The sequence below is a fragment of the Caenorhabditis briggsae genome (genome assembly GCF_000004555.2).
Source record: "Caenorhabditis briggsae complete genome, chrII, whole genome shotgun sequence".
NCBI lineage: Eukaryota > Metazoa > Nematoda > Chromadorea > Rhabditida > Rhabditidae > Caenorhabditis > Caenorhabditis briggsae.
The window spans coordinates 10,687,396-10,701,066 of NC_013486.2; the positions used below are offsets into that span (position 1 = coordinate 10,687,396).

The 13,671-nt window shown below is 38.2% G+C and overlaps 1 protein-coding gene across 1 annotated transcript in view; it reads right to left on the reverse strand.

Moving 5' to 3' along the window:
- Positions 1–45: 45 nt before the first annotated feature.
- The window catches only part of Cbr-shc-2, a gene marked incomplete at both ends in the record, with an annotated part of 15,368 nt that continues 1,742 nt past the window's right edge, over positions 46–13,671 (reverse strand). The window contains 10 exons of the mRNA XM_002630580.2: positions 46–207; positions 254–445; positions 496–667; positions 900–1,225; positions 2,179–2,260; positions 2,458–2,579; positions 3,875–3,970; positions 9,391–9,537; positions 11,789–11,932; positions 13,127–13,508. Coding sequence (XP_002630626.2) covers positions 46–207; positions 254–445; positions 496–667; positions 900–1,225; positions 2,179–2,260; positions 2,458–2,579; positions 3,875–3,970; positions 9,391–9,537; positions 11,789–11,932; positions 13,127–13,508 — 1,825 coding nt within the window. The remainder of the gene's footprint in view (positions 208–253; positions 446–495; positions 668–899; positions 1,226–2,178; positions 2,261–2,457; positions 2,580–3,874; positions 3,971–9,390; positions 9,538–11,788; positions 11,933–13,126; positions 13,509–13,671) is intronic.

The window sequence follows — 13,671 nt, forward strand, 5'->3', positions numbered from 1 at the left end:
GTGGAGATGAACATCGGGGAGAAGGATAAGAGAAACAAGAAGTGTCTACAGTACAATTTGCCGATCATCGAAGAAATGAGAACGACGCATTGCATTGATTTCGTGGCGAGTTCTTCTATTCTTCGGGGTCGTGAAATCATCTGGTCCACATCTTCCAGACGATCGGAACGGTGCCGATGTAGCAGTCACATTTCGGTTTTCATCGATCTGTAAATTATGCATTTGAGAAGAGAAAAAAAAATAATGCTCGTACCTTCGTCAATGCAGTAGAATGCCGATTAAATGCTCTCGGTGGTCTCTCTTGAGTGTTCATTGGTTGGAGTTGCTTGAAGTTTGTCTTCTGCCATTGAACAAAATGAAGTGTACATGGAAGATGACTCTCGAGAACTGAGTAATGAGTCAGCATCATTTGAAGAGTCGGAAATGGTTTTTTGGTGGCAGAGAGCTGAAAATAATTTGTTTGAATATCAAAAAGGGGAGTTTTGCGTCTAATACCTTGAGTCTGAAACCATGCTCGTTTCGGATAATAAGATAATGAGAGATGCCAGCTGGATTATGAGTTACTGGAACTCTCATTGAAAGCGCCAAGCACTTTGATTTGCTCTCTGAATATCGGATCACAAACGCTCCTTCCGGTTGGCTCAGCAGATTATAAACCATCGAGTCTCTGGAAAAATTGATTAGGATTAAAAGTCTTTTAATTGATGGTTTGTCATATGGAAGGAACATAAGCCTAGGGATAAGCATTCAAAAAAGAAGGATGAGTTAATTAGCAAGGTTTCGGGAAGAGCCAGCTGTCAACTAAGTGACATTCCCATGCTATAGCGTTTCTTTGTTTGTGCAAAAGCATGCTCACAGGTGTCCGTCCTAATTAGATAAATTTTGAATAATAAACTCACTTTGTTGGCTGACCCACAAAATAACTGCAGTTATCGAGCTGTTTCATCAATGCTTGATCAATCGGATAGATCCATTCACCGAGCTTTTCGTCGAAAATCAACGATGTTTGTGGAGCAGGTGGAACAGGTGATGTGGCTGTGGAAGATGATGAGCCATTTGATGAACTAGAAGAAGCAACAGAAGACGTGGATGTTGTTGTAGATGATGCACACATCTCCGTTGGCCTTGGTTCTTCTGGAACTGGCGATGAAGCAGCACAACGCATCTGACTTTGGAGTTGAAGAAGTTGCTCACGAGTTGGAGTTGGTGGTTCAATTGTGCTCATCTGGAAAAGTAAAAAAAATATTTGGAATAAAGTATTTGTATATAGTTTGGTCGTCAAAAAAAGGCATTCGAGAACTGTCAGAGGTGGACCTGGCAACAGTTACGTAATGTTTTATAACACTAGAAATGGACCTTCTTGAAGAGGAGACGACGGGGAGAATAGGTAAGAGAATGACGCAACTAAATACTACCTTCCTGTGAGGAAACTCCAAAAAAGAAGAAACGATTATTCATGATTCAGTTAATATCACATCTTGATTTAATATTTATCAGGTGATAACATTTTATCTATGACAGCAGATTAGTGTTAACTGATCAATAAAAAATAGGCTTGAGGGTATTGTGGTATTAGTCTAAAACAGAAAGTCCCCGATTACTCGAGCATCAGTAGCGTCTATCACCGTAAAACATGTATTAGAAGGGCCCTCCTATTAAGTTTCTTGAAATTGAATTTTTCCTTACGTTTTCAGTGAAAAATATTCCGGAAATTCCACAATTTTAAAGAAATAGGTTTTAAAGAAACAATGTTTTTTTTTGCTCAAAAACTTGCTCAATTCAGGTGAAATTGATAGATTTTCATAAATTTTTGACAAAATTGACCGAATTTTTTGATGAAAAGTTTCGGGAAATATGGCCAGAAAAATAGAAGGACCCTCCGGTGGTACCATGGAACAATAGAAGGTCCGGCCCTTCTAATACAGGTTTTACGGTAGCTCCCTTTATAAAGTATTCAATGTTATGGCAGTTCCATGTCAAGTAAAATCATGTACTCGTAGACTGACATGTCACACTCATGTCCTTGTCATGTAACATGACCTGATAACCATCTAGGAAAGGAAGTGGGTAGGCACGTGGTTACGTAACTGGAAGGCCAGGGAATGGGACCGGATGATTATAGGGTTCGAAGCGAAAAACGGAACGGAGAGAGTGCTCTCAATTAGAACGGTCACTTACTCTTTTCGGATTCACTGATGACGTAGAGCTGGATAGACGATGAATGGCCGATGAGAAGACCGCTGACACTGGACGGCGTTTTCTGAAAAATGGGGAGCTAAAGAAGAGACAACAATGATTATCGGGGACAACGGAAGAGGGGTGAAGAAGATAATTACGGTCATAAAATCACTGGGAGGGTCCAGTTTTATGGCTTTGGGGTTGGGATTAACTCTACGGATATTCAAAATTAATCGATTTGTTCCAGTATTGAAAAATTAAAGATAATTGACAACGAACCTTTTACATTGTCCAGTCTCGTCAACCGTTTGACTGCCCTTTTTCCCCAAAAATCGGTTGAGAAATACTGTAGACGCACTTCGCTTCTCAGTCATTGATGACGCAGTGTTCGTAGGATGCATCTGAAAATTAATGGAGATTCAAAGTTTAAGCAAGTTGTTGGTAGCAGGAAGGAAGAACATACAAGACAATAAAGAATGTCTCTAGTGGGAAGTGCTCTCTGGGAGACGTAACGTACGAGAAACACTTGATTTGTTTGTGTTCGACGCTCCGGTTACCATCATAAACGGACGGGAGGCCTAAATGTCAAACACTTTCTTTTAATGGGCTAACAGGTTGTATGAGGTAGAATAGCTCTCTTTGGGGATAAGATTTAGATACAAAATGTACAATGACTGGGATTTGAGAAAGTAAAAAAAAAATCTGAAGCAACTGGAAGAAGGACGAAGGAACTTCATTATACGGCAAGTTTCAATTACAAAGTATGTATGACATGTATGGAGCTATAAGATTCCTCACTATATAACATGGAAAATGAGCTGACATCAGTTCCTCGGCCCTTATATGCTCCCCGGGGTGTTAGATTCTATGGCTCCGCCCATTCCCACCCATCCTTCTTCTCCTCGAGATGGGCCAGGAATTAAAAATAACAATAGAACGGGGTGGGATGCTAATCTCGTATGAGAGAAGGAAGAGGTTGGCTGCAATCGTAAATGATCATAAACTCGAGTCGGCGGGCTTTTCCGGAGAAGACAGTTGTGATGTAATCACAAAAGAAAGCGAAACGAGAAGGGATCGTAAAATAGTTGGAGGAGAAGAGCAGGTGTCTATTCGAGAGTAATACGCGTTCTCATGGTTATCAAACAAGATAATAACGGTGGATGGTTCCAGTGATAACACCGAAGATGGGCGGTCCATGTTCAAAAAAAAACCGAAAGGTGTCTTCGGAAATGACGCCTTATATGATTTTCGAAAATGCTCGGAGGCTAGATTTGCTTATTTTTTATTGAATAAGCAAGCCATCAAGAACCCTTGCATAAAGGGAATAAAAACTACATACCGTAAACACTCTATTAGAATGCAACTCTTGACTTTCAACGTCTATCTCAATTCCCGGAAAAGATAGAAAAAAGAGGTCATTTGACAAAATATATTTCAAATCAAGTTAAACATTTTGTCAGTTGACCTTTTATTGATAGCTTTTACAGGAACCGAGATAAACTGGCACAAATTAGGGGACCGTTCTATTACAGGTTCTACGGTAATAGTAATTACAAATGTCGGGAAAGGGCGAAATTTGGAGGATGAAAATGAGGACGAGGAGGAGTGTTGATCTATGATGTTATCACAAGATTTTAACAAACAACCGTTCTTAAAGTACTCGAGAACTGAGAGCTTCAAAAAAGTAATTACTCACCGAGGATGTGGAAACTGTTGACTTGGGAATAGGTTGGATGGATGATGCGATCACTTCTGGACTGGCTCTTTGAAGTAAGTTTTGGATCTCTTCGGCCTGAAATTAGAAAAGTTTATGGAATCTACAGTACACTAGGAGAGATAAATTGAGATATATAAAGTACACTGCCATCTGTTGTTTATCTAAATAGCTCTATAAAGAAGGACACACACGCTTCATCTTCATGCCCCATCTTTAACCAGATAGATTCAGAAAACAGATTTCAATCTTCCTCTTCCGCTCAAGGGAATTGGTGAACAACTGGTGGCTATGGGGGCGGAGACCGAAAAGATTGAATCGGAAGAAGAATAAGAAAAAAGAAGAAGAATAAAGAGGAATAGGGCATTGGGTCAGTGATGAATGGGTGTTTCGAGATGGAAACGAACGAAACGCGGGAAGAATTATGATGATGGCCGGGTGAAAACTGTTGATTAAAAAAGTAATTAGATTTCTGGAGAACAATGAAGAAGGAGGAGGCGGGGCGATTGGGGGTGGAGGGGCGAGACAATGCGTTCGCGCTGGTGCCTTTACCTATGGTCCCAGTGAGGATTATATGTGTCAACTGTAGATATAGTTAAAGTGTGAGAGCATAGTATACAAAGTGTGAACCGGATTGGCACTCAAAAAATCCATGATAACCAGAAAAATACATTTGGGTGAGTGAGAGTTCCAACTGGGACCCCAAATGGTTGAGATGGTTGAAGAGGGACTCCAACAAAAATTTTTTTGGGTTTTTTTGCATTAAAATGTTTTCAAAGTTATGTATTCTCATGATAATTTTTCGAAAAAAATTTAGAATAATTCGAATTCTCTGAAAAACGCTGTCGAAAATGCTATCCTCGTCCAAGAGGGTCGCGGGGATCCTAGTCCAGGGTATTTTTTGAAAAATAAATTTGTTCAATTGAAAACTTCACGAATAGAACAACAAAAGTCTGAAAACTGGCTGAAATTTTGCATGAAAACAATTTGGGCGAGAACTGAGCGCATTTGAATTTTTGCCGATGGTTTCAGAGATTTCAAATTTTTTCGGAATGTCTTCAGAGTAATATATGAATATCATCAATAACTTTAGGGATATTTTAATGCTAAAAAATACAAAAAAAAATTTGTGGGAGTCCCTCTCTAGACTAGATTCAGTAGCACTGACACTTTCCTATCCAGAACCATATTTTTTCCGTTTTCGATTGGTGGGCATGACAACCGCAGGCTATAAAACTAGCGTCTACTAACGGCTTCGTCGTATTTCGAAACCTTTCTAATTCAGCCAAAGATCCGAAATATGGATAGAGAAATCTCATTGAGAAAACTTCTTCTAATTGAGGCCTGGGCCACCGTGCCAGGGGGTGTATCTAGATCAAATCAGATAACCATTCTATTTCGTAGAACGGTTGGAACAGTGCCAAGATCTGACATTGAGTGATGTACCGTTTGGAATTGCCGCCAAATAGAAATATATCCGGTTGAAAGAGAGCATATAAAATTAAGAGAATTTAGGAAAATGAACAACTGACGTTGTCTATGGGAGATCCTAAAAGTGCATTACTAACAGTTGTTGACGATACTTGAACCCATCGAAGGGTTCGAGGAGGACATAAAATTCCAGGAAGAGGGATATAAATTCATAAAGACACGAGTAAATCGCTAAAGATATAGGGATAGTGCCATCTGGAAGCAGGTGTCATCTTGTTTTTTGTGATCGTGGTGGTGGTGGTCTTATGGGTGGAACAAATTGCGGTTTTGATGATTGAAGAATTAAGACAGATGTATGACATAAAATCGTTTTTCATTTTTGAATCATATGGATCATTTTCATGGACTGTTTTGGAAAACGAGTTTAAATGAAGACCGTTAAAAACCTGTAATAGAAGGGTCCCCAGACTGTCAAGTTTGAGCTAATTTATCTCGATTTCTGTGAAAAATATTCAAAATGTGCCAACTGACAAAACACTTGTGATATTATGATAAACATTTTATCAGTTGACAACTTTTTTGTATCTTTGACAGGAACCGCAAAAAACAGGCTCAAATTTAATAGTTAGAGGGTTTTTCTACTACAGGGTTTTTTCCCATTATTGGAGAAACATCATCACTAGTTTTTTTTCAGAAACTCAGAAATTAGGTTAGAATAGATCAAGGTTAGAAAGGACCTATATTCTAATAACCTATTTCCTTAAATCCTCTCGTATTGTAAACGAATTTTTAGTTCGGAAAACATAGTTCTTCCTTTCACAGCGGCCCTGAACCTGTGAAAATCGTCGAGTGGGATAAATCAGTAATCATAGAAAAAAATTAATTCCTCAGCATTCAATGAGTACCGTATTCAGAAGAACTAGCTTAATTAAGATTAACAACCGGCAAGTTGAGAATAAGGAAATGTATCGTATCCAACAGCCAATGAATCTCTCCTAACATATCCAATAAATTACTGGCGCCTTCTAATAAAATCTTTCTCTCTGTCACCGCTTCGTGTTCTTTTTCTATTATAGTGCTCGTGTGCCGTCCGTTGTTAAAAAGGACTGTTATATGTAAGCGTACCGACAGAGCGGCGCCTAATAATCGCCGCCATTTCAATTCGCCAAAGGGTGAAACGGGTAAGCAGAGAAAAGAAGAGAATTGGCGCCACATGGGTGATGAATAGGAGGCAAAATTGCAAAAAAAAAAAACTATAGCATAGTGATTAGTGATAACTGATAATGAATGCCATATTAGACAAGTGAGATGGATTTGAAGTGCAAATAAGTGGTGGTTTGAAATTGGATGGATGGTTTGAATATACCGTAAAACCTCGAATGCTTCGAGCCAATTTACTTTGGTTCCTGTCGAAAATATCAAAAAGTTGAAATAATAAATTGTCAATCATAATATCCGAATTGTTTTATCAGTGGACACATTTTTGATCTTGCATAGGAATCGATATAACTGAGGTCCGAATTTCAGTGTGGGGCGCTTCTATTACAGGTTTTACGGTATATCATATGATATATTTCGATCTTAATTTTTTAGCCGGATACAAGTCAAATCAGATAGAAAAGATTCACGCCTACATTCCTCATTTTTTTTTCACAAGAAATCTAGTGCTAATCTCGTCGCCCTCATACTAAACACGATATGATACAATCTATACCGTACTTTGAGAAACGAAGAATACAGAAAAAAAGGACAAAATAGTTGGTGACACATGTCAAAAGCAATTTTCTTCTTCTTCTTTTTTTCTTATTTATGCTACACGAGAACATCAGATTTGAAAACACGAAATCAAGCGAAAATGACGGAGCGATCAGTTGTTGTTGTTACGGGCCGCAACAAAGAAAGAAAAAAGTTGAAGCGGTTAATTTCGAAAAAATGAACAAAAAATGAATAAAATTTGAGAGAAGGTCAATTCATTCGATGTAAATGAGACGAAACGAACAAGAAGAGGAAGGAAGGAGATGAGTCGTTTTTTCTGTGTTTCGAGCGGAATGCAGAGAGGGTCAACACGTGTGTTGATGGTGGTGATGGTCAAAAAGAGTGTCACTTTGAAAATTGAGATGGAGACGAATGGATTGAAATTTATTAAGATTTTCAGGTGTTACTTGTTAGACACTCAAATTTTGCCAGTTTGTCTCTTAATTGACAAACTTCCAGGAGCATCCGAAATTTTTTGGAACACATTATTCAAATTGTTATTTTTCAATATCATTAATGAAGAGTATCATAGATTTATTTTAATAGAGTGAATAGACCATAAGGTGTCAAAAATCGGAATTTTACCCAAAACTTCTAGAAGGGTCCCACAAGTTTTAGCAATTTTTCCTTGGCTCCAGTGCAAAATTTCAAAAATGTGTCGACTGGTAAACTGGTAAAATTGTTTTAATGTTATGATAAACAATTTATCAGTTAACATCTTCTTCATATCTTTTACAGGAACAGAGATAAACTGGCTCACAGATTAAAGTTAGGGGTCCTTCTATTACAGGTTTCACGATATGCTCAGTTTTTATAGTCGAAAGATTGGCCTAAAATTATTTCCAAAACCAGATTTAAAGATTAAATGAAAAATGTTCAAATGAATTTGAAGCTCTTTTAGAATAAGAAGAGATATGAAATATTCTATATTTCCTCTAATAGAAGCTCACACAAACCGTCAACTTTGAGCTCAATTTTCTCGATTCCTGTAAAAGATATCAGAAAACTTTCAACTGATAAGATATTGGTGATATTATGATAATAAATTTGTTAGTTAATAACTTTTTGATATCTTTTACAGGAATTGAAATAATTGAGCTCAAAATTGACAGTTTCGGTGGGCTTCTATTTATTAGAGGAAATACGGTATGTACGAAAAGAGTACTCTTTTGTGCGGCTGATCGAAAAACACAATTTCAGAAAAATCAGTGATTCATACAACAAGGTCATAAAAATAGCTGAAAGAGAAAATAAGTTTTTGTATAAGTATGGACAGCTTGGAGAATGTTTTATTGTCAAAAGAGAGAGCATGCACACGGTGCACACTTCTAGTCACACACCTCTTTTTGTGACTCATTTGCTCTTGACAAAAAAGAGAAAGAACCTTTAGAAAGTTGACACCTACAGAGTCTACTGCTTTTATTCTATCGGAAAATATTTTTATTCTATTTCGATTCTCCATTTTCATACATCATTGAGCACTACGGTCATTTCTCGAGGCAGGAAGGACAAACATGGTGGTGGCAACGGATGGATTTACGATCCGGAACGATAATGTGTACACTTGTCAGGTGGAAAAGTTCACACCGTGTCAATCGGTTCAAATCTTTTTCCCAGAAGGAAAATTAAAGATTGCTGTTGTAGATACCGTATTTTCTCAAAAAGAAGAACACCATTTTCTCAAAAAGAAGAACACCGTATACGTTAACTTTGAGCTCAATTATTTTGGTTCCTATGGGAGACATGAAAATGTGTTAACTGACAAAACATCGGTGATACTATGATAAATAATTTATCAGTTGAAAACGTTTTGATATCTTTTGAAGGAATCGAGACAATTGATGTAAAAGTGCAAAAATACGGTAGAAAGGTTCAGATGATTTTCAGAAAAATTTCTAAGTTAAGCTAAAAGAACGGAAAGGTTTCAAGAGCCATCTGTTAGTTCTAGACTTTTAAAGGTTAGGGGCAGACAGACAAAAACTTCAAGAAAATGAAAGAAAATTGAATTTCTACAATTCGGAGAAATTGAGAGGAGGCCAATAAAACAGTTGTCTCTGTCAAAGAGGATCGGTTCAAAAGTGCGCCTACATATAATCATCGAAACCAAATCGAATCAAATATAAAACCGGTAAGAAGAGGAAGAAGAAAAGGGAGAAAGGTGTCGAAATGCTGATTTAATCGGGTTGTAATTCTTTCAATTGACATTTTTTCTCAGTGGGGGGTATACCAATAGTTCGATTTCGAAATGGAACTATTACCAGAAGAGTTCTAGAGAACTTCTAGTAACCCAAAAAAAAAACGAAAATCCTTACCTCTTTGAAGCTGTGACAATGGAAGACGTGACAAAGTCTACGATAAGTTCTTCCGATTGGTTCTGTAGCCACGTAGCCAACATTTTTGGTATCTGGACGAGCCGAAGCTTCAGTGACACGCCGAAGTGAGTGAGACATCAGAATGGTCTGAAAAATGAGATGGAGTAAAAGTGAAAAATGTCTGAATAGTGTATCGGCAGCTGGGAATGATTTTGTTTAGTGTGCTGGGCGATGGACATCTGCCCGATTGAACCCGGATGGAGTGAAAGAGAGGATAAATGAGGTTTTTTGATTTGATATTATTGAATTGGGACAGCCCCAGAAGATGTTGTCAAAAGAGAGAAGGAGAAGACTTTGAGGAAGAAAAAGCGGATATGTCAATGAGTGAAGAGGAATGGGGAAAATGATTAATTATGGGCCAAAAGGGTTCATTACGATATGGATTTGAAATTTGTTGCCCGAATTTCGAAAGCGACCTATTTTTGGAGTTTCAACTGCTCATACTATAAGTTTTTTAGAACCCACAAAATCTCAAATACCGTAAAACCTGTATTAGAAGAGCAGGCTCTTCAATTCATACAAGGTACCTCCGACGGGCCCTTCTACTGTTCCAGTCTTTTTTCACAGAAATTTCTTTTTAAAAAACTCGCTGAATTATTTTTTTTATTTCACCAAAACTTACTATTAGCAAATTTTTGAAAAAAAAAAGTTTTTCGACAAATTTCTGGGAATTCGTGAAAGAATTCTTGATATATTTTTCACTGAAAACTTACGGAAATGTATAATTTGAAAGACGAAATTTTGAGGGGACAATATATTAGAGGGGCCCTTCTAATACAGGTTTTACGGTACATTAGTATTCTTAGTCTGTTTTTCAACTCCTTATTTTCTCATCTTCCCATTTTTCAGATGTTTCATGACCTCTTTTTCCCTACCAGCCTCATCAAGTACCCCCATTCTCGTGTTTAACTTTCATTCTTCCACGATTTATGTCTTCAACCACTCCCACCCATTTTGTCGTTTTTCATTTTCTCATCCATCTTAAAAACAAATCAGACCCTTCCCACTTCTCTCAAGAATCACACCCAGATGTGTTGTTTTTGGGGGAAATGAGATGGCGCGAAATCCCTATCTATGAGCTACTCGGTTGCTGTCACAAAAGTCCTTGAGAGGTATCAAATTCAGGAAACACTCATTTGGCAGTTTACGTCATAAATATGCATACACATGCAATCTAGAAAGGGGGTACTTAATTAGCACAAGAAGATGGGGAAGTCTCAGTTCACTCTCTTGAAGGTTAATTATATGGCAGAGGTCACTCTCGAGAATCGTCTCATTTCATATTCACACACTAAAGAGTTTGAGTGGCTTCAAAATCTCGAATTGCGTCAAAACCTAAAGATCCCCTATTGAAAGCGAAAATTCACATATCCAGAAGGCTAATTTGTATTCGTTGCGTACAATCTCATAAAATGGTAGAGGTAGATCATAAAAGTTGGCGGTTTATGATTAGTGGTGTGCCGACTCCTTCAGAAGCCGTACCGCTTCGGTTTTAACCACAAAAGGAGAACAAGTCTATAAAATTTGGTCTGTTGGTGCCATCGTTCAAGGACAAAAAGGCATGAAAAATGAGGGAGATGGATGTATCATCCGCGCAATAGGTGTTGTAAGTTAGGCAATTTGTGTTTCCTGGATATCTGATTAAAAGAACATGGGTATATACATTTCAATTAACAATACATACTGTCAAACCTGTAATAGAAGGTCCCTTACGTTTGAGCTAAATTATATCAATTCCTGTGCAAGATATCAAAAATGTGTCAACTGACAAAACACTTCTGATATGATGATTAACAATTTATTTGTTGACAACTTTTTGATATCTCTTTTAGGAGCCGAGATAATTCAGCTCAAACTATAAGGACCCTTCTATTACAGGTTTTTCACTATTCAAATACATCTCCCCCTTTTTCTTTCAATTAACCTATTCTCGATTGCGCAACCTCTCACTGAAAAATTCATGCTTCATCAGTCAAGCCGATCCGTTTCTCGAACAAGAAACGTCGGCACGTCTTCTGCTTCCAAAAGAGACAAAGACATTGTGTGACCGATAATCGGTGTTTTCGGTACTGTGACAGACCAGTAGCCGCGCAACACGTGTTCTATTATTGAGTCATGCTCGAAAAGGAGTACACAGGAACATGAAATTATGGTGGAGATGCTTAATTGGTTCAATTTTCAAATTTATGACAACACATTCTGATGGTGGGAAAGTGCTGACAGATGAAACCACGTGGAGAGAGGCTCAGCATAATAATGAAATTAGCATAATATGGATGGGCAGTATTGCGCAAAAATAGAGTGAACCCATTAAGTGTCTCAAGAAGAGCTTTCTCACCTTCTCACAACAAATCTTCACTCCGGATATCGCAATCGACAGCTCCACATTCTGAGGAACCGAGCTCCCAGCTGGCACAAACGAGTCGATTCGCTTTCCCAAGTTGTCCACATGTGATCCAGAAATTGGAAACGATCCGATGTACTGAAAAAGGGAAACATATTGACCTTGTTCATTCAAATCAATTCTATATTTTGCGGCTCTTTTCTAAAAAGGAATGGTATTTGTGTTGAGCAAGTACTTGAGACTCTACTTGCTACTTGTTCAAGTGGAGAGACCTCCAACTGAGGTTCCGGCGGAAGACGGGGTAACATAATCAGGTGAACATGGTCACTTGACACTTTTGAACACGGTCAGATTATGAAATGAGGAAACTCTCAAGTTACTGTATTTGGATAAGGACTGTTTAATCATTTATTCTCAAGAGGGATTTCCTAGATTCCCCTAGAACAAGTTCAAATTCTGTGCCCCTAGCTCTAATCTGCTCTATGTGTCTAGCCATAAATCATAAACATCTCTCAATTTCTTTATTACCCTTCACAACGCATGCTCATTTTCTTCCGGGACAAGAGCATCATATTGCCCCTTTTTATCTGGTTGTAAACATCTGAAGCCCCACAGGAAGACGCGCTGACCGGTCGTGGTCCGAATAATTTGAAAAGAGAGCGTAACCTGATATGCTCGCGGAGGATATCCGAACGACACTTTGATCAGCTGCGCAATTTGCAACCAATTGGAGATACAGTGTCTCTTTTTTCGGGGCGTCGGAGGGGAGTGTCTTCTTTTGTCACCGCCCGGATGGCAACAGGTGTGAAGCATAGTAAAGGGATTGGTGAGGTCATTTGGAAATTAATGACTTTTGAATGCGAACGGATTATGGATGTAACAATATACTGGAATGTGCTCTAATTCATCATTTTTTAGAATTAAAAATAAGATTTTTTGAACTTGAGTGAATCGAAAACATAATATAGTGATAAAGGCCTACAAATACCATTCTAGCTTTACTTATTTCAAAATAAGACTACCTCACAAACACTCTAATAGAAGGTCACCCAAACTACCAACTTCGAGCTTATATATCTCATTTCCTGTAAGTGATATCAAAAATTGGTTAACTAACAAAATGTTTATCATAATACCAAAAATATTTCGTCAGCTGACTACTTTTTGATATCTTTTACAGGAACCGAGATATGCGGGCTCAAAGTTGGGTGAGCTTTAATAAGAGTGTTTACGGAAATGATGGCTTCATTAAAATTTTCAGACGGACATCAGCAAAAAAAATGGCAGCAAGTTAAAAAAAATTTCTACAGAAAAGTTTTTGAATTGACTTACCTGAACATTCCAAGAAAGAGACGGGAATCCAGAAGCCATCAGAAACGCGTTTCTTGTTTCTTCGTAATTACAGTTAACACTTTCAGTCGTCGAATTTTCAGAACAGGATGTGGAAGACAAAAGATCCGAAAAATAGGTATTCGCGGAATTGGCAGAAGAACCCGACTCGTCGAGATACTCTTCTTGCGGCGCCAAGGGGGCGTGGCTTATTGATGTGTTGGTAGGAGGGAAGCGAGAAGAAGGTTTGGTGGTAGTAGAGGAAGAATAGGAAGAAGGAATCGCGTGGAAGTGGTGGTGGTGTTTGTGGTGACTAGGATGGGCGGAGTTCTCATGGTTCTCGTAGATTTCGTTGATTTGGCATTCAGCCAGAGAGTGACGAAGTCTGGAATAAGTTTTTATTAGGTTGAATGGAAAGTAACTGTCCTTTTTTTGTTAGTAAATAATACGAAAACAAGATTAACCCAAGAATAACAGTATCCGTCGTGGTCCTCACATGTTGCTAATGCTCAGGTAACTTGTGGATAGCTTCCCTGCAAAAGCCAGGT